Source organism: Physeter macrocephalus, unplaced genomic scaffold (genome assembly GCF_002837175.3).
Source record: "Physeter macrocephalus isolate SW-GA unplaced genomic scaffold, ASM283717v5 random_74, whole genome shotgun sequence".
In the NCBI taxonomy this organism is placed as follows: Eukaryota; Metazoa; Chordata; class Mammalia; order Artiodactyla; family Physeteridae; genus Physeter; species Physeter macrocephalus.
In genome coordinates this window covers 108,352-129,102 of record NW_021145360.1, presented here as the reverse complement: position 1 = coordinate 129,102, position 20,751 = coordinate 108,352, and the positions used below count along the sequence as shown (strand labels likewise).

Sequence of the window (20,751 nt, the reverse complement as noted above, 5' to 3'; positions counted from 1 at the left end):
CTTCCTGGTGTGCTAGGCTCTGCATGGGGCTTTCCAGGGGGTTACCTTAAAAGCGATGAAGTGAGAAATGTTAAAGGCTGTGAGGAGAGCATAGCGAAGCTTCATGCAGAAGGGTCCGAGTATGCCCCTGGTATTTCCTGACAGTCCTTAGCCCTCACCTGAAGTAAGAGGGTCCCACCCTCCCCTGTGCTTCCCCAAGTTCTCAGATATATATTAAGAGTCATCCCATTCCCAGTCCAACCATCTCTTTTCTTCCCTGTGGTTAACTTGCTTTAGGCTATAGGAGGGACTTTGTTCCCCTTGGATTTTGTTATTCTTGGTAACAGACTGTTTATCCTCCCATTCTCTTTTCTTCCCTCTTTTTCCCTCACCCAGAGAGTTTTCAACGTCCTTTATCCCATGCCTGCTGACCAGCGGAGACATGTCAGCATCAATTCTGCCCGGTGGCTGCCCGAGCCAGGGCTCGGCCTGGCCTATGGTACCAACAAAGGAGACCTGGTGATCTGCCGACCAGAGTGAGTGGCTCAAGGGGCTGGCGGGGTGGGGACTCAGGGGGTCATCCAGGCTGAGGACTGGAGTCATCAGCATTCACCTGTGGATCTGGCCAGTGAGGTGGGGTCTTTTTTTTTTTTGGAATTTTTGAATTTTATTTATTTTTTTATACAGCAGGTTCTTATTAGTTATCCATTTTATACATATTAGTGTATATATGTCAATCCCAATGTCCCAATTCATCACACCACCAGCACCACCACCCCCGCCGAGGTGGGGTCTTCTAGATGGGAAATTCGAATCCTACTAGAGCCTGATTCGTTCTCGGCGTCACTCCTTAAAGTGTCCTTTTCACCTAGGGGATGGTAAGGTTAGCTCTCCGTTCCAAAAATCTTCAAAAGACTGGTATAGTTATTATGTGTTTTTAAATCTAAGGCAGTATTTTTTTTTCTTTGTTTTCCCTCGTTCTCTGGTTTCCTAGTGATAGTAAAGTTTCCCTTCAGGCAAAAGCATAGATATCAAAGATTCTTTTCTAAACCCTTTTTGAAAAATTCAACAGGTGGTCTCAGGTTTGTGTAAGTGCCATAGATATTAACTTAAGAAACAAAATTGGAAATAGAATATTGTTAAAGCCCTAATTTGTCAAGCTACGGATCTCTGACAGCCTGGCTCTGTCTGTGTCCTGCCTGTTTTCCTTTCTGCTTGGGGTTCTGGCTCATAATAGTGAAGGCAGATTGAAAAGCTTAGTTTAGAATAAAAATGATAATTAACTAGTCTTGATTGAAGTAGGGGGTAGGAGGCGACAGGGAACCAAAGCATCTCTATCTTAAGTCCTGATGACACCTGCTTCTCCCCTTCCTCTGGCTTTTTGGAGGAGAGAGGTCTGTTCAGGCATCCTTTCACTCAAGACCCTGGGAATCAGCCAGGTCTGTCATCAATTTCCAGACCCAGCCAGGTGGGGAGAGTGAAACTCTGTACTTCAGTGCAGATCAGGCTGATTGCTGCGTGGGCTACTGCAGGGTTCCAGCTGACTAAATGCCACTTCTGCCTCCAGGCCATCCTAATGTTGTCCTTCACTTGGTGCAGAGTCTTCTCCAAGGGTAGCCTGCAGATCACAGAACACGCACGGTGTGGCTGGTCTGGTAGGGTCTCTGGCTGCTGGGAGTGTCCACGTTGCCTTTTGATAGGGCCCTTGGTGATTTTTCCTAAAGTGTGTATTTGGGTCAGTTCTTGTGGCCTGGTAGATGACTGGTGATTGAGCCCTTGTCAGCTGAGCTAGGTCGGTGGCCCAGGAGAAAGAAAACCTGGTTCTGATGACAGCTCTTTTATTCCACCTAGAATTTTCGGAGCCCGTTCCAAAGGGAAGCTGCTGTCTCAGCCTGACCTAGTCAAGCTGCTCTTGGAGCTGGGAGACTGCTTGGTTCTGCCAGCCACACTCTCCTCAGATTCAGTGTCCACAGAGCCCCTTTCACTAGCTCCTGGTGCCTCTCCAGAACACAGCCTGCCTCCTTCACGACTGTGTCACTGTTAACCCAGTCGCTGGATCTGTCTGTTTCTGCCCTCCCCCGAGCCTGTCCGTAGTCTCAGGATCATTCTTCCCTGAACGATTTCTTTTTCCCCAAAGCACATTATCTTACCTCTTCCTCTTTTCTTAGAAATTCATAAGAGGACTCTAACAGGCATCTTTCCCAAAACTGGAAAAGAATTTTGGATTATAATTTCACTCTTACCAACACTGTAGTTACAGGCCTTTCTTTCCCTGTTTCTCCAAGACAGCCTTCCTTAGCATTGTTGTCTTGTCCCTGGCTCCAGCTACTAACCTTTGTCCCAACCAGACGCCCAGCCCCTTCTCTTCCAAAAGCGATCTGCTCTTACAGAGGCAGTGTCTCTGCTCCCAATTTGTCATGGCCCCACAAAGCTTTTATGTCTGCAACCCCAGCCTACATACTTGGTGTGAGTCACAGACATCTCAGCCAGACATGAAGCTGGCTTTGGCCTCTCTTTTCTCCCCATATGTCATCTTCAGCATCCACCGTCTCAGCAAGCTGGAGCCATCTTGAGCTGCCTGGGGAGTTCTCTTACCCACCAGCAACTCAAGTCTCTTCCATGACAAGATAGCACTAATGTTTGACACAGCGAACAGCACCCCATCACAGACCAAGTTGTGTTGGACTCAGAGAGAGCTAGTTGAGCATGCCTTTTTGGTGTTGCTGTTTTTCTGATTTCTTGGATCGTGTGGGTAAATGCCCCATACCTTAGGGCCAGTATTTAAGGGTACCATATAAAATTAAGATGGACATGACTTTGTCCCAAGTTGTCCAAAGCTTCTCCAGTTCTCAGTCACCTTCATTTCTGTACTTTAGGCAGGAAATACTGTGAACAATATTCAGGTAAGTAAGGTAAGACTCACCCGAAGTCTCCCAGCAGATCATTGACAAAATGAGCCTTCCTAATTTTCCCATCCAAAGCTCTTTCCTGTAGCTGATTCTTAACCTTTTTTCAATCAAAAACCCCTTTAGAATTCCGACGAAAGCAACATACTCTCTTCCACAGAAGAATATACCGCAAGAACACACATATAATTTTGTAACTCTTTTAAGACTTCAGGTGAAGAATGCAGCTCTAGATCATGTTGAGGCATTTAGGTGGGTCAGGTGATTGATGCAGTGGGAAATGAGAGAGGATAAGTGAGAACATGTACATCTTTTTTAACAGTCTCTGAGTGATCTCCGGCCTAGAACGAGGAGAACAAATAAATAGGGAAGTAGAAGCTCAGGGTTGTTGCCTGCTGCCTGGCCCCACGTGATGCAGCTCCCTGGCACACCCATTCCCAAGGGCACATGAGCCAGCCAGCCACCCAGCTGGGCCAAGATTACAGCCCTCCCTCCAAAACAGGTGGTTGTTTGCCTATGTCTCAGGCACAGGCAGCTATGCCACATTTTGTGCTTTCAATCCTGTTCTTGATTTCTCCTCCATTGTCTTAGCCTTGGCACTCTCTCCAAGCACAAGGACAGAGGTAACAAGCTCCTTGGGCATCTCTTGAAGGTATTAAAACCCCACTTGACAGTAGTAAAAAGCCTAAGGAAACACTCCATTTTTCCAGGCACAGAAATTCTTAGGACAGGTGAGGAGACGGACCACTGGCCCTTACACCCATATACAGAGCCATTTCAGTGGCTGATAGCCTGGTCCCCGCCCCACCCTCCCAGCAGTGAGATGCTCCTTTCTCCTTTGCTTTGCTCCCCGACCCGCCACCCCTCCCAAGCTGTTCCTGTGCCTCTGGCTGTCTGCCAGCCCCCCCACCAGTAACCAGGGTGGGTATGAAGTGCCAGATTGATGTGAGGGGCTGCTTGCTCACTTCCATCTCATAGATCAGCCCTACAAATGGCGGGGTGGGGAGGTGCTGGGAAGACCTCTGAGAGTCAGCTCAGAAGACAGAATTCAGAGACTCATGTCAGAAGAAAAGTAGGCTGGGGGGAATTCCCTGGCGGTCCAGAGGTTAGGGCTCGGCCCTTTCACTGCCGAGGAGGGCAGTTCTGTGTGAGAGCGTTTTCACCACCAAGGAAGCCAGGTTGGCTCTTAGATGTGTTTAGGGAGCCGCAAGGGTCCCAGCTGTGAGGAGTCACTGAACCAAGCCCAGAAGCACAGCTCACACAGGCTGTTGAAGGAAGCCAGGAAGGCTGACCCTGACTGGCCTTCCCATTCTTCTTCATCCCTCTGTGTGTTTGTCTAGCTTCCAGGAAGAACCTAGAGCAAACAGTGGTGACTCATTCATCCTCCCTAAGGTCCAAGGAGGAAGGAGAGGGTTGGGACTGTTCTTTAGCTTACAGATGGAAATAAGCAACACTGAATATTGAACACTTAGAGTTTCAGTAGCCAGAGAGGGTATCTTCAACTCTGTTCCTTGGTACAGTGCCTGGAATTTCAGCCAAATCCATGAGCTTGTTGTAGTCAGGCTGGTCTGACCATAGAAGGTAGAACAAATCATGGCTGGAATTGGACCTCTTGGTGGGGAGCCGAGAGGATTGAGGTCGGGGGGAAGAATGGAACTGCATGTGGATAGCCTCCATCACTCCTGTTCTGTTTGGCAGTTGATATCCTCAGTAAACGGCCAGAGTTCATAGCCTGGAGCTGATGGCGCATGCTGCCAGATGGAAAGTGTTTGAGGGACTCTTTGGCCATCAGTGTCATGCTGGCAGTCGCAGCTCAGAGAGTGTGCCTTCAGGTGGCCTTTTCTCTGAGATGGGAAGGAAGGTGCCTGGTCACGCAGTACATGGTTTGGTATAGGTTTGGTGTGAGCAGTTTGTTGTCACTAACCAGCCCTGGGTAGCAGGAATTACAGATGAAGGATTTCGCAGGGACCCATGTGGTATTGCCACCTGTCAGTAAATCTTGACAAGTTTGTAAATCAGAGGCTCCCTGGCAGCTGGCTTCATGTGGTGCCTCATGCAGCCAAGATTTGCTCATCAAAAATTGCAGTGGTGGCTTTGTTTTCTGGGGGCCTCTGCTTTTGTTTCTGGTCATTTGCCTCTTCCCTCACGTAAGGTCTTCTCTCACCTTTGCTCTCCAATGCCCTGTTGTTCTCAGACAACCCTCACAAAAATAGCTGAGTATCTGGTGATTCAGCTCCCTGTGGTCTCGAGGAGAAACAGCAGCTCGCTGAGATCCAGGAAACATGGCCTGCCACCTCCTGTGCGGCTATGGGAGTGGCGGAGATTCAGGTTGAGGTGTCCCGGCTCAGGGTGCTGACCTCAGTCCTGGCCCCCGGGCTGCCGTGAGAGGCAGCCACCTGACCGCAGGTGGTGTTACCCTGAACTTTAATTCTTTATTGATGTTCTTTCAGAGGGCTCGTCTGAAGATCACACCAAATCTGCCCTCTAAGAGGAGCTGGGAGGGGTTTAGTCCAAAACAAGGAGAGGAAGAGTACTTTTGTTTGGCTGTGGCTCTTTCCCACAGGTAAAGCCTAATCCCCAGAATCTTAGTGCCCCTTTAGTGGTGGATTTGGGGTCCCACTGCCTAGGCCCGTTTCCTTTCACCTGAGGTAGCACAGCCTCCTGACATGCAGTCACTCACCGTGCAGGCCCCATCAGGCCCCTGCCCTATCCAATCCTCACATTTAGGAAGGAATCACCTTACGTCACCCCCGCACAACTCATCTTTTCCTGGCTGATCCTCACAACCCACCGACTTTCATTTGTTTGCTCTTTTTGAAGAAGTTCTGTTGTTAAAGGAAGGTGACCTCAGCCTCTAGGTTAAAAAGCTGGCTTCCGTTGGAGCTTTTCTTAGTCAGCTCAAGACAGGGTGGCTTAATCACCAGAAATTTATTTTCTACCATCTGGAAGCTAGAAGTCTGAGATCAGGTGCTGGCATGGTTGAGTTCTGGTGAGGACTCCTTTCCTGGCTTGCAGACAGCCACCTTCTCACTGTGTCCTCACATGATGGAGAAAGAGAATAAGATCTCTCTCTCTCCTTGTAAGGCCAGAGTCCTTTTGGGTTAGGGTCCCAGTCTTATGACCTCATTTAACCTTAATTACCTTCTAAAGACCCTATCTCCAGATACAGTCACTTTGGGGGTAGGGTTTCAACATGTGAATTTGAGGGGGATTCAGTCTGTAGCAGAGCTAGCTCTTCAAGCACATGTGCATGCCCTGTCCCTCTTAGGAGCAGAGCTAGCTTTTTTGAGTATCTCCTACAATCTCTACATAGACACTGGAGTTCTCATCAAAAGGCTCAAAGACACCTCTTTCCCAACTCTTATCCCTCTTCGTTCACCACCATCAACAGCACCCCACCCTCAACCATGTGATTGGTGCTAGATAGCTGTCTTGCATTTTGGGACCCACCACTGGCAGCCAGCCTTGCTGCTTGAGGTGGCACATCAGTATAGAAAGATAAGAGGCCACTGCTTCCCTTCTGGCAGTTTTGCCTGCGTGAGGTTGGAAGAAACTGCTTGATACTCCATTGCAGGGAAAGAAGGAACCAGGAAAAGGTTGGCAGCCCAGAGAACTTGATGGATAGAAGCTCTTCTCTCTGCTGTCAGCAGTCCAGCCCATCGCTGCTGGAGTTTCTCTCCTCCCTCCCCCAGGAGAAGTTTGTGAGCCCTCCTGGGTCATCTTCAGCTCTCCCAGTTGCTTGTCCAGCCTCTACCCGGCAAAGGAGCCTCTAGGGCCAGAATAGAAAGAGATGTGGGCCTCTCTGGCTCAGCGGGAGCTTTTTCCTGCTTAGACGTCTGAGCTCCAGGCAAAGTAAAAATGTCAAGGTGCCCTCATTTTCCTTTCTCCTGACCCCATGGCTGTAGGGAAGACCCAATGGTGAGAGCCTGCACTCTGTTTCTGAGCACTAAGCACGCCCTTTAGACAGGGCTCTCCGTGACACCTGGTGTCTCCAGGGCCATCTTAGCTCCTTTCTCATATGTCTGAAGAACACGCAGAACTCACTGCCTATGATGGCATGGCTATTTTGTAACTCTTCCTAAGCCAGTTAGGGTCTGGGGGATGGAAGAGGCTAAAGCCACCACTCCAGGCTTTGGGGCTGTTGGAGATTCGTCTGGTCTGCTCTACACTGAGCATCCTGATGCAGGAATATCTTTGGTCCTGGCCTCAGCCCAGCCCCAGGAGAGAGGAAGGAGGGAATTGCAAGGAGTTCTGGCCATTCCCTATCTAATGCCTTCCACCTTTTCTCCTTCCCAATTGATTTTCAGGGCCTTAAACTCTGGTGTTGAGTACTACTGGGACCAGCTGAATGAGACTGTCTTCACTGTTCACTCCAGCAGCCGAAGCAGTGAGAGGCCTGGGTGAGTTTGTGAAAGAGGAGGCCCGCCCTCCCTTCTGCAACCAGTGGGCTCTGGAGCAGTGCCCTCAGACTGTGCTCCAGGGCTCTGTAGCTGCCCGTCCTCAACCAGAGCAGCTCCTCTTTGATCTGCTTCACACATTGAGCTTTTGCACGTGATTTCGTTTGAGAAGAGTGTTTCATGGCTAAGAAAGAGAACAGAACCTCTGCCCTCAGAGCCTTGATTTAAGACAAGCTAGGACACCATCTAGCCCTCTCATCCTGGCGTGGTATCTGGGCGAGCTGCGGTGAGGAGAGAGGAGCAGACTGGAGAGGGATGCCCTCCCTAGTAAATTGCTCGTGGGCAGTCTCCCACGTGACCCAGGCCTCAAGGTCCAAGCTGCCCAGAGCTGCAGCCCAGGGACAGACCCTCCCCAGGGGCCAGTGAGAGAGTAGGAACCTGGTACTGATCCTCTCATCACTTAATTCATTAACGAAGACTGGAACATTTTGAGAAAAAGTCCTGGGTCGATGATAAAGCCAAAGCAATCAGTGCTTCCTAGAGGAAGTACAGGGCACAGCTGGAGGAGTAATCCCCAGAAGCAGCTACAAATAGGAGTGGCTGGTGACTGTCTTGAAAGTCCTGGGCTCCCTCTGCTGCCAGCTCGAGCTGTGCTGAGGGTCATTGCCTAGGAACTGCCCAAGGAAGGGGGCGTATAGCTTGGGGCCTGGGCCTTACTCATTGGCAGCTGGCGCTCCCTGCATTTAAGGGTCTATTTTCAGAAGGCCCCGAAGGAGGATCCCAGAACAGCCTCACAGGAGTCCTGGTGCTTTTCCTCCAAAGTGGACATTCAGTGGAAGTTCCAGGAATTTAAACTGGAATCTTGCCAGCATATAGTTAGAAGGAAGGAAAAGCTAAAGAGAGAAAGGGCTCTCTTCCACTGCTCACCCTTTGTCCCGTGGAGCTCAGCTAGTGGCTTCCCGAATCTAAGGAAGCATCTTTTAAGATCAGCCATCTCTGCCTCCCCAGAAAGGCCCTCGTTGTTTGAGTGACTGGACCAGCTGGGTTTGCAAAACTGGACGGTCCTGCCGCCTCCTTTCATTGTCCCGGGGTGTGGACTGATCTGGAGGAGAAAGGACACAGGCGAGTTCACTACCATCGGGAGGCAGCCGTGGGAGCTGGCCTTTCAGCCTGCAGGCCCTGGTCCGGGCTGTGCCCTGGGGATTGGCATGCAGCAGGCAGAGCTGTGTGTGGTGTGCTGTCCCCAGCCCTGCCCGACTCCGGTCTGCCTTTCTCTCCGTAGCACCAGCAGAGCCACATGGAGGACAGACAGAGACATGGGCCTGATGAATGCAATTGGGCTGCAGCCCCGGAACCCCACCACCTCAGTGACATCTCAGGGCACCCAGACTCTGGCCCTTCAGCTGCAGAATGCCGAAACACAGACAGAGAGGGAGATCCAGGAGCCGGGGACAGCAGCTTCGGGTCCTGGTGAAGGTAGGAGCCGTGTAACGCTAGAGGGGAAATGAGACCGGGAGAGTGGCATGGGGTGGGGGCTGGGACCATTCTCACCCCTCCCTGAGGCTCCCAGCCCCTCCACATGGACAGCTGGTGCAGGACGAGCACCACTGCCGTCAGGATGAGTGCCCCTCACGTGGTGGTGCCTCCTCGGGCAGGAAGGTCATTCCCCTGATCTGGGTCACTGCTCCGGCAAACCGAGCTGCTCTCACAGCTTTGCTCAGCCCCACCAAGGACCCTGACCTGCTTATCCTCTAAAACTTGGAGGACCCAGGGTGTTCTTCCAGAGAGAGAGCACAGGGAGTCACCTAGATAGAGAAGACTTCCTGCTGTGAACTTTCGTTCCAGAGACACGCACCCCAGGCCTCGGGCTTCCAGGGCCACCCCACAGAGTAGCTTGTCTCCCCCTGCTGCCAGCCTGGCAGAGTCGGGACTGCCACAGGTGAGGCACTCACACACCTGTGCTTCATGGCCATTTTGGCTGCAGCCTGGCGCCGTCAGCCCATTCCTCTCACCTATTGCAGGTGTGGCTCAGCCAGCTCCACCCTGGCTCTGCGCTGGCCTCACACTGCTAAGAACCAATTAGCACTTCCCAGCGGCAGCGCTCGAGCCCCTTTGGAGTGTGTTGGCAGCTGTGTTAAATAGGCTGTTCTCGCTCAGTCACTGTCCTTACCCCCTACCCCAGCCCCTGGCTGCTCCAGGCTCCAGACAAGGCAGCCTCCAAACAGACCCACATTTCCTAGGTCCGTGTTAAACCATTCGCTCAAGAGAGACCATGAGAAGAGAGGACAGGTGTGCATCGGGCAAGGAGTAACTAATCTGCCTGTGTCACCTCCAGGGAACAGCTTTCCAAACTGCAGCCCCCCAGCAGGGCACTGTCCGTGTCGCTGCCATGAACTGACACTTTTTACAGTTAAGTCCCTTCTTGGTCTGTGGCCCAGGCCACCGCCTACATCTGTTGGGTGGAAACCCCTTGTTGTAGAGGTAGCAGCTGCAGCAGCCCAACACAGCTCCGAGCCTCACTGAAGAGGAGAGAGCTGGAGCTCCTCCAGCTCTCTTCCACCAGGCGGAAGTCCTTGTCTGAGGCGGCCCCTCTGCCGCGATCTCGTGGCCGTTTACTGACTGTCTTCCATGCATCAGCCACTGGGGTTGCAAAGACAGATAGGACTTGGTCCTTCCCCAAGGAACTGGAAGTCTAGAGAGGGAGGCAAACACCCAGCAGGTAATTGCTTCACACGATAAGGACCTCGGGGCCACAGAGGAGGGGGGGGGCCAGCTCCCAACTGTGGGGCTCGGGGAAGACTTCTGGAGGAGGTGACCCTGAGGTGAGTCTTCAAAGATAAGTAGGAAAATGTCAGGCAAAGTGGGATGGGGGCAGGGGGCCGGCATTCCTGGTGGAGGGGACAGCAGCTGCAAGGGCACCAAGTTCAAAAACGTTACAGTCTGCACCGAGGACCACTCACTAGTGGGCTCTTGTTCGTGGCCTGTCAGCGCGTGTTGAGACTGAGGCTGGATGAGCAGGAAGGGCAGATTACAGGGATCTGGGTCAGAAGTGAGGCCTTCAGCCTGAAAGTGAAGTGCAGCAGGGGCTCCCCACTTGAGAAGAAGAGCATCCACTGGTGTTTTCACCTCCCAAAGAAGCCTCTGATATTTCTTGATTAGCATCAGCTTATTTCTGACCTCCAGTCAATTATAAGTTCCTTTCTTCCTCTTTCGGGATGGGGATGATGGGCTGGCAGGAGGAAGGAGGTTCTGTTTTCCAGTTTGAGACCAGAACCTGATTCTCTCCCAGTCTCCTCCCTGCAAAGTAGAACAGGGGGTGGAGGGTGAGCCCTTCAGAGGCCAGAGGCACTCTTCAGCAGAGGCAGCAGTTGAAGAGTCTGTTCTCTAGGACGGGAGCCTTGGCAGGGTAGTTCAGGATGGCTCGCTGCATCTGTCTGGCCTGGTGAACTTTGCCTGGAACTCTGGACCTCAGCTCTGAAAGGGACAGCATCATAGTCCCTTTCAGAAAGCCCCACACGTAGAAAGAAGTATGGAGAGAAGATGTGTGGGGCGTTGACCAATGGGTGTGACTGGCCAGCCTCGTCCCTCCTGGGGCCAGGAGCGTTGTTCTGAGGTGCTTACCCCACTGACCACCGTCCACTGCTGCCACTCTGGTAGGGGGACCAGGAATCAAGAGTCTTCTTGGGCTCAGACTTCCTTCCTGGTCTGCTTTCCCCATCTAGCAGGCAGGCACAGCAGCTACACACACACACACAGGCACACACACACGCACGCACGCACACACACACACACGCGCGCGCGCACACACACACACACACCCCTGCCTTCTGTCTCCCAGCTGGCAAAACTACTAGAGGAGACTGCTCATCAGGTTGGTTAACTCTTCTTCTGGGCTTAGCTAGAAGGTGGGGCTGGTGGGGGGATACCCCCCTCTGCATCCCTCCACACACCAGGGCCCAGTCTATTAGTGTGGTGATTACCATTCTGTGGCCTGCCCCTCCCCTAGGTCTTTCCCATTGGTTAGCACTGAAGGGTCCCAGGCTACTCCTCATTTTCATGTTCTATGAGAATTTTATTAAAATCTATTCAGTTCTGTCTAGGACTTCCCGGAAGAGCCCTCCACGGGGGGAATTTGCAGGTGTTGGCTTTTTTACTTGTCCAGCTTTAAAGCTTCCCTACCCTGTCACTCAGAAAGGGAGGGGAGGCATTCCCTGGGCTCACTGTTTGCTCCCAGCTCTGGTACAGTGCCTGCCTGGCACACAGTGGGCACTCAAGAAGTGTGTGGAATGAATGAATTGAGCAGAGGCAAGGCCCTGCCCCTGAGTTTGGCTGTGCTGCACTATTTGGGGAGCCCATGGCTCTGCCTCTGATCACTGAGAAGGGTTGCCTGGACCTTTTTGTTGTGAAGATGACAGACCAGCTGGGCCAGGGAAGAGCAAATGTGAAAAGGGAAGGAAAGGGTGTGCCCCCTGAGGTCAGGAAGGGGCAGCTCCTCCTCTGATGCAATCTGGCTTCCCTCTTCTGGGCAGTGAAACCCCCAGAACTGGGCATTATGGGAAGTTCCTGATCCCACTCTGGCCTCTGCATCCAGAACGTACCTTAGAACTTGCCAAGGAAATGATCTCATGTCAACACTAAGTCAGTTTACCATTTTTCAGAGACAAAAAGAAATGCTTTTGCTACAGGGAAGGAGACAGCAGAATTAACCCCTGTGGCCGCCACTGCTCCTGGAGCTAATAGCTTGGATCCCTGACCATGGCTGCCACTTCTCTCAGGCCCCAGTGTGTTTTCCTCTTGAAGAATGTGCTGGCTGCCTACCTTGGCTCGCAGCCTTGCCTTAGAGCTCCCAAGACAGAAGCACAGCTCACAGCTCTCTAGGCTGAAGCTACCTACACCCAGCCCTGAGGAAATCGTATGTGTGTACATTTTAAACTCTTCTATCCCATCTTTTGTGAGTACTTACTTTATGTCTAGTATTGTATTAGGCACCATGAATCCACAGGTATTGCAGAAGGAATCCGATTCAGAGATGAAGCCATGTCTCTACCCTCAAAAATAAGTCCAGGGCTTCCCTGGTGGCGCAGTGGTTGAGAGTCCACCTGCCGTTGCAGGGGACGTGGGTTCGTGCCCCGGTCTGGGAGGATCCCACATGCCGCGGAGCGGCTGGGCCCGTGAGCCATGGCTGCTGGGCCTGTGCGTCCGGAGCCTGTGCTCCGCAGCGGGAGAGGCCACAGCGGTGAGAGGCCTGCATACCACAAAAAAAAAAAAAAAAAAAAAAAAAAAAAGTCCAGAAAGGAAACAGACATATAACTGTGTCCCCATAGCAAAAGGGTAACATGTGACCAGTTTTCAGAAGCCACCTTAAGTCTGGAACACCTGTAGGCAGCCTGGGAGCCCTTTATTCACCCACACATTCGACAGGTGGATGCCAAGTGCAAGCCCAAAGATGAATAAAACTTAGTCCGAGACCGTCAGGAACTTAGAGCCCAGAGGAGAGAACTCTGACGCAGGGAGGTGTAGGTCACATGGAGCTCAGAGCAGGAGCAGCCACTCCCCGCTGGGGACCACGGAAGGCAGGGTGAGGGAGGTGGTACTTGTGTTGGCCCCTGAAAACAAGCGGACTTTGGACGTGGGGAAATGGGCAGGTGCGTGGCAGGTAGAGCACCCACAGTGTGTGCAGGCAGGGCGCTGGACACACAGCAGCGCTGAGTGTCTGGGTTCAGGAAGGGGGGTGGTCAGGGAAACAGCTAGGACGTGACCAGAGAGGGCCCTTAAATGTCACGGTGAGAACCTTAACTACTTGAGGAGCTGCTGGGTTTTGAACAGAGTATGGACTTAACCAGAACTCAGTGGATCAGAGCTGAATTAGAATGGTAATAGCAGCAGCATGGAGGCTGGGTGGAAAGGGGAGAGAGAAGCAAGAAGACCATTTAGGAAAGACAGCCACAGTTGTGAGAGGTGGCCAGGCCCGGAGCCACTGGCACAGTGGGAGAGGACAGGAGGGCCCAGACCCGCGTGCCAGCAGCAGGGCTAGGACCTAGCTGTGACAACTCCCCTAGGACCTCAAGGCAGACCTGTCCTGCCCCTCAAAGTGATCTACAGGAAAAGAGCTGATAGTTCACCGGGCACAGAGCCCAGCCCACTGAGCTCCAATGCCAGCAGGCTGTGGGCCAGGCTGCTGCATACCCCAGGCCGGGCTGGGGAGGCCCTCAATGTGTAGTGTTCTTGGAAAACTGTGGTGGTGGCAGTGAGCACAGGGAGGTCCCCATGGGCCCGCTCCAGGTGGCCCTTTTGGCTCACAGGGTAGAAGCTGTGCTGGCACCAAAGCCCTAGGCTGACCTTTCCTCTTACCCCTACCCACTGCTGAACAGCTTTTCCCTTGAGAGAAGTACTCTGAGAGCCCTTCAGGTTCTCTTTCCTTCTGCCCTGGGAGTTGGCACTGAGCTATCTGAGGGGGAAGCACGTAAGGGCACCTTGCCTTGAGGGGTTGGAGGTGGGAGGGTAGAATTTACTAGAAAATCTGGAGAAAAGCAAGCTGGACATAAGTGAGAGCCCAGGCGGAGTCCCTAGTCAGTGCTGGGGCGAACTGTCTCACTGAGACCCAGAGGAAGAACTGCAAGCACATGCCTGCCAAGCACTCGCAAGGAGGGAGAGATCTAACGGGACTTCGGTGCAGCTAAGCTGCAAAACTGGCTGCCTGGAAATCCAGCTCTGACAAGGTGAGCAGGGAGAAGGCACTGGACAGCGTGGGAGCAAAGAAAGTCTTGCAAAGATAGCTGTTGACAACAAGTACCCCCAAAAAAGTTCAAACCTTACCATCAAAGCTGCCCAAACTGCAGAATCCCAAAGTGACCAACAGGTAACTAAAGGAAACAAATCCGTACATAGTTTGGTAGAGCAGCCCTGGCAGCCTGGGAGCCTTGATCATAGTTGCCCACAGGCTTGGATTGCATGTCTAGCCAGTGGGGGCCGAACACAGGCTGGAGGAAGGTCCCTCAGGGTGGGGGTCTTTCTGAAGAGTCCAGGTTATTCACAACAGCCACCATCGACTGAGCACCCGCTGTGTGTCAGGTGCGTAACGCACATTATCTCGTTTCCTCTGCCTGGCACCATGCAGGCTGGATGTTTCATCCCTCTTTTGCAAGTCAGAAAATTGAGGGGTACTTCCCTGGTGGTCCAGTGGTGAAGAATCCGCCTTCCATTGCAGGGAGACGCGGGTTCGATCCCTGGTCGGAGAACTGAGATCCCACATGCCATGGGGCAACTAAGCCCGCGTGCCACAACTACTGAGCTCGCGTGCCTCAACAAGAGAGCCCATGTGCCTCAACAAGAAAGCCCGCGTGCCACAACTACAGAGCCCACGTGACCTGGAGCCTGCACGCCACAACTAGAGAAAACCCGCATGCCACAACTACAGAGAAGCCCATGCACCACAACCAGAGAAGCCTGCACACCGCAACGAAAGATCCCGTGTGCCTCAACGAAGATTCTGCGTGCTGCAGCTAAGACCCAACACAGCCAAAAAATAGATCAAAGAAAACAGGAATGTGGGTGGCAAGGGACTTATCCTAGGTCACACAGCTAGTGAGTGGCAGAACTAAGGTCTGAGCCAAAGCCTTGTCTTCTCACAGACAAAGGAATACTCGGGCTTTTGGGGAAAGAGCACAACCTTCTCTCTTCCTCCCTAGAGGTGCAAACTGAAGCCTCAGGATGGGGCAGTTGATTGCCTCTAGCGAAAAATGAGGGTATCAGGCATCCAGCCCCGGGAGAACAGTATGTGGGAAATAACTTGGGAAAGTTGTTGGGTAAAGTGGGACAAGAGGAGAAGACAGAATGCCTTCTAGGGAACAGTTAAAAATCGTCTTCCTCGTGTGCTTTTAGGAAGTGATGTAAACAGAACAACAATGAAGAGAGAGAGCACAGCTTTGAAACGGAGCAGAACAGACCGTTTGCCTTCGAGCCACACCCCATACGGTGCCCTCGCTTTCCAAAGACCAGGCAGTGTACCCTGTTCCAGGGCCAGGTCTACCAGGTTACCCGAGACAGGGAGAAGCAGACACAGCTAGCTGTCTGGGCTGCCTGCATTAGATGCATGACCAGTCTGCCTGTGGTATCCAGAGGGTTAAAACCAGACTCCCAGCTTCTGGTCCAGCCCTGCCTCTTAACCAGCTGAGCAGCCTCGGCCACCTAGGCCTCAGTTTCACCACCTGTAAAACAGTAGTATGGGGGGCTTCCCTGGTGGCGCAGTGGTTGAGAGTCCGCCTGCCAATGCAGGGGACGCGGGTTCGTGCCCCGGTCCGGGAAGATTCCGCATGCCGCGGAGCGGCTGGGCCCGTGAGCCATGGCCGCTGAGCCTGCGCGTCCGGAGCCTGTGCTCCGCAACGGGAGAGGCCACGACAGTGAGAGGCCTGCGTACCGCAAAAAAAAAAAAACAAAACAGAAGTACGAATTACAATTGTTTGGGGAGTCTTATCTAGTTTTCAAGTCCCTGACTTATTCTTTATTTTTTTTTAAATGTCTTTATTGCAGTATAATTGCTTTACAATGCTGTGTTAGTTTCTGCTGTTCAACAAAGTGAATCCAGCTATACGTATACATATATCCCCATATCCCCTCCCTCTTGAGCCTCCTTCCCACCCTCCTTATCCCACCCCTCTAGGTCATCACAAAGCACCGAGCTGATCTCCCTGTGCTATGTAGCAGCTTCCCACTAGCTATCTATTTTACATTTGGTAGTGTATATAAGTCCATGCCACTCTCTCACTTTGTCCCAGCTTACCCTTCCCCCGCCCGTGTCCTCAAGTCTGGTCTTTACATCTGCATCTTTATTCCTGCCCTGCCACTAGGTTCATTAGTACCATTTTTTTTAGATTCCATATATGTGCTTTAGCATACAGTATTTGTTTTTCTCTTTCTGGCTTCACTCTGTATAACAGACTCTAGGTCCATCCACCTCATTACAAATAACTCAGTTTCGTTCCTTTTTACGGCTGAGTAATATTCCATTGTATACATGTGCCACATCTTCTTTATCCATTCATCTGTCACCTGACTGATTCTTGAAGTGAGGGATTGGTTCTCTTCTTGTTTCTACTTTTAGCTAGACTCCCCCAGTTCCTACTACTAGCGGTGGCATGCCTGACTCAGAGGCCCAGGCCAGCAGTTAATTCCCTCACTTCTGCTTTCTGCCTTCCAGGTGAGGGCTCGGAGTATGGTGCCAGCGGGGAAGACGCTCTTAGCAGGATCCAGCGGCTGATGGCAGAAGGGGGCATGACAGCTGTGGTGCAGCGGGAGCAGAGCACCACCATGGCCTCCATGGGTGGTTTTGGCAACAACATCATCGTCAGCCACCGTATTCACCGCAGCTCCCAGACGGGCACCGAGCCTGGGGTCGCACGCGGCCCCTCGCCCCAGCCCTCCACCTCTCGAGGACTGCTCCCGGAAGCTGGGCAGCTGGCAGAGCGAGGCCTGAGCCCCCGGACAGCCTCCTGGGACCGGCCTGGTACCCCTGCGCGGGACCCACCCCAGGCAGCCCTGCCCACCTCCTCCCCCATCCCCTTTCCCAGCACTGAGGGACCAGCCCTGCACTGCGACCTCACCAATAACAACCACCTTCCCGATGGCGGGGGCAGCAGCCTGGGGGAGGCTGCGGGCCCCAGTGGGGAGCCACGGAACAGGTAGAGACGTGTGTGCACTGGTGCCTCCCCTCGAACCGCTGAGCAGAAACCGGACCTCACAGCTGACTGGGAACTGTATGCGCAGAAGAGCCACGGGCTGCATCAGGAAACAGGAGCGAGAGGGTGGGGGGTCGAGAGGGAGTCCAAGTCAGCCAGTGTGAGGCAGTCAAAGGGGCAAGGCTTGCTTCCGGGGACTAGAACCTTCCAGGATCTGGAGCCCAGGGGAGCCACAGACTGCTGTGCTCAGTGTGAATGGAGGAGGAAGTGGGTATCCCTGCCATGAACCCCCCTTTCTCCTGGAAACAAGGCTCAAGGGACTCGGCCCTGGGCAGAGAGCCCTCAGAAGGGTGAATAGTCTTCCAGATCTGGGCCAAACCATCCTGGACGGTGGCCAGTGGGCCAGCTTCTCCCTGTTCACCTGTTGTGCGGGCAGAGCCACTAGGAGCCCTAGTGCAGGAGGAGCAGCCTGGCTCCCAGAAACCAGCTCCATCTCTGAGCCTTCCAGAGCTTCAGCCTCTCTTGATCATCTTACCCCACAGAGACCACAGTCAGGGGTCAGGCCAGGCCTCCGGATTCCTGAGGACAGGGACTTCCTGCACTTACTGGTGGGGAACAACCATGGAGTGAATGGGGCAGCCTGCTTGCCTGAGACAGGATGGGGTCAAGGGATGGTGGGCAGGTCCTCCCTCAGGAGTGGGGGGTGTAGGCTGGCCAGCCCCCAGCGCTTGTCCACCAAGCTCCTCCTTCCCCACCACCCCCCAAGGCCCTCAGAGCAGCACCTGTGGGTGTCAGTATTAGCTGAGCCTAGGCCAAAGCCAGCCCAAGGCTGGGGGAGGGGATGAGACTCCAGGTCAGAATGTGAGGTCTTGGTCTGTGATTTAAGGTGTTGCATGTGGAATCTTGAACTGTACATGTAGTTTCTAGTGGAGAAATCAAGGCTCTGATTATTTTGTTTTCAGTATGAAAATGTGATTTCTTTTCTGTTTGTAACTCATCATAGAAACATTGTGGTGGGAGGAGAGGGGATAGTCTGACTGCTAATGAGGGAAACACCAAAGATCTACATCATTAAAATGATGACATGCCCCTCACCAGTCTCCTCTCTGTTTGTTTCCTTGGGGGTTGGCGGGGTGGGGTAGTGATGAGGGCCCGGGGGAGGACACTGAACGGAGCCACCCTGGTTCTCCCAGGCACTGTTTCTGGTGCTGCTGTCTTCCTAGGTGGGGAGCCCCATGATGCCTCAGTAGAAGCCACTCAGGTAAGGGCTGCCACCTCTGCTTCATGCTGCATCTGTGTGCTTCCAGCTCCTGCTTCCCAGGGGCCTGCTAAGGACTGGAGCAACCTTCACAGTAACAGGTGGGTAGGTAAGAATGATCTAAGGTTGCTCGTCATGATTGCTTCCTACCCAGGATGATGGGCCTGGAGTGAAGATGTAACTGGTCAGAAAGCTGGCTCGCTTGCAGTCATGGGAAAGCACCCATAATGGGTGTCTGGGTTGGCCAGCAGGGAGCTTGGCCTTATCTACAGGCATCCCCCAAAGATGCCATTTGCTGGCTGCTCAGGTTTCCCTTTACTTTGTATCAGTACAGCGGCTGAGGGGTGTGCTGTAGTCATGGGCCTTGGACACTTAGTTTTAAGTCAGCAAGCGGAAGAAGGATGTTTGACCCTGCTCTCACAGAGGTATACAGGGAAATCAGAGCCACCCCAGGGCTTTTTGCCAGCAACAAGTACTTCTTGAGTAACTTTTGTGTGCTCAACTCTGTCCCAGACACTATGGGGCATACAGAAGTATAGGTTCTGCCCCAGCAGAGGCAAAACCAAAAGATCAAATGGGCAAGCAAATAATACAAAACAATGTGAAGAGTTATATGGTGAGGAACACTAGAATTTTTTGGAAAACTATTATATTACAGCACACTCTGGACTAAGACACATCAGCTGTGAGACCTTGGGCAGGCCACTTGCCTTTTCTCTTGCTTCATTTTCTCCCTCTAGGAGGCAGGGCTTGTACTCTGCAACCTCTTAAAGTTACTTCCAACTCTGTAAGGCAAGGCCTCCTTGAAGAGGTGAGATTTGAACTACGCATTAAAGGATGGAAAGAGAAGGGCGCCCACTGCAATGCGTGCCCTCCACCCACATACTGCCCCCAGTGGGAGAATTACGTGGTCCAAGAGTGGGGACTATGAATTTGTTGAATGTAAACCGTGTGCCAAGGATTCAGTGTTTATTATCTCTCAGTCCTTGGCACAAAAGCCCTCTGAGGTGGGTACTGGTACACCCAGACCACACAAATGGTGGAGCCAGGGTTTGAACCCAGATGGGACCCTGACGTATTCTGTTACTTTGGAAAAGGGGGTATGAGGAGGCTTTGTGGATGAAGTGACCTAAATTCAGTCCTGCCTGGCCTCGCCTCTGTCCTTAACTGGCCAAGGATGAACCCAGCCCCTGCCTGTTGGAGGCTCCTGTCAACACATTCCATCCCCACACCAACCTCTTTCCTTAGAAAGCCCTTGCTGTGTGGGTAGAGCCTCCCCAGTAGGGCCTTCATGGGCCCCCATGCATATCATGATGAGGTTATGGGGCCAGCGGGGCAGAGCTCAGCAATCCCGCTTGGAGATGAGGAAATAGGTTCAGAGCAGTTCTGTGGACCCAAGATGTCTATGGACCCAGTTGGATCAAAGGTAGAGAGTACAGACTAAACCAGGTCCCCTGGTTCCTGTCTCAGCTCTCCACGTTCTGGGATTGGGGGAGGCCAAATGCCCTACACCATAGTGGGGATTTTGGAGAAACTGGAGCAGGTTTGCCTGACAGCTTCTGGAAGAATTCAAGGCAGTGGTTGGAGACTTTTCTAGTGATAAGTTTCTGTGGCCTCCAGTGGCCTTGCTTGTTTCCCCATCTGACAGTTATAAGTGTATGGCCTTCTCCCAGCCTGTGTGCGTGTGCACACACACACTTTCACCTTCCTAGGAGGACCACCCTCTCCTGGACCCTAGGAGGGATGTGAAAAAGGGAAACCAGTGAGTACAGACTGTCATCTAATTGTCATATGAACCAACCAAGCCTGTTTCCTCATCTGTGAAGTGGGGGCAAGAACAATAGGGCTTTTTCATCCTTTGGTTATGAGAATCATGGGAGACCAGATCGTTCATGTAAAGGACCATGGCTTCTCACTGTAGCCGACTGCCAACTCCAGCCGTCGCCTTGGGGAGCGTTAGGACCCGACCTCTGCCTCGTTTTTCAGCACAGAGGGCTCCACACCAAGAGCCCCAAAGGGCTGCCTCTTGCCTGAGTTCCCGCTCCTTCTCTGGTAGCTCCTGCTGCCTCCTCCACTGGTGCGGTCTCCACCTCCCCCGCACACACAGCCCCCCGCCCAACCCTTGGGGGAGGGTTGAGGAGGGGAGGGACTGGAGTTGTTTTTCCGAGAAGAACCCATCCGTCTTAAGGTTAATCGGGTGTTTGAGCTCAGAGAGTTTGGGGTGACAGGCCCGGGCATTGTGGGAGCGAGTCGGACCTTGACCGGCCCGAGGAAGGGCCGTCTCAGAGGGAGGCAGAAACGCTGGAGCCTGGGCAGGCGGAGCAGAGCCGCCAAGGTCAGGGCCGAGGTGGAGCTCTCCGAGGTGCTGAAGCCTCCCTGCTCTCAGTCTGGCGAGCGCCCCAGCGGACCCTCCTGCAGGGTGCAGTCAAGGCCCCAAGTCCCAAGGCTCTGGCCCACGCGGTTCCCGGACACTTCAAGAGACCAGCAGCTCGCCCTCTGGGGTCTCGTTCCGGGCTTCGCTCCAGGTGACCTTGGGC

At 53.0% G+C, this 20,751-nt stretch overlaps 1 protein-coding gene across 1 annotated transcript; it reads left to right on the top strand.

The window, feature by feature from the left end:
• Positions 1-276: 276 nt before the first annotated feature.
• Positions 277-18,050, top strand: LOC114484833 (activating molecule in BECN1-regulated autophagy protein 1-like; the record flags this gene model as incomplete). Its single annotated transcript, XM_028483814.1, has 4 exons — positions 277-515; positions 7,193-7,285; positions 8,565-8,758; positions 16,479-18,050. Coding segments are annotated over 4 exons (1,011 nt in total), but the record flags the coding sequence as incomplete, so codon positions are not given.
• Between the last annotated feature and the right edge of the window lie 2,701 nt (positions 18,051-20,751).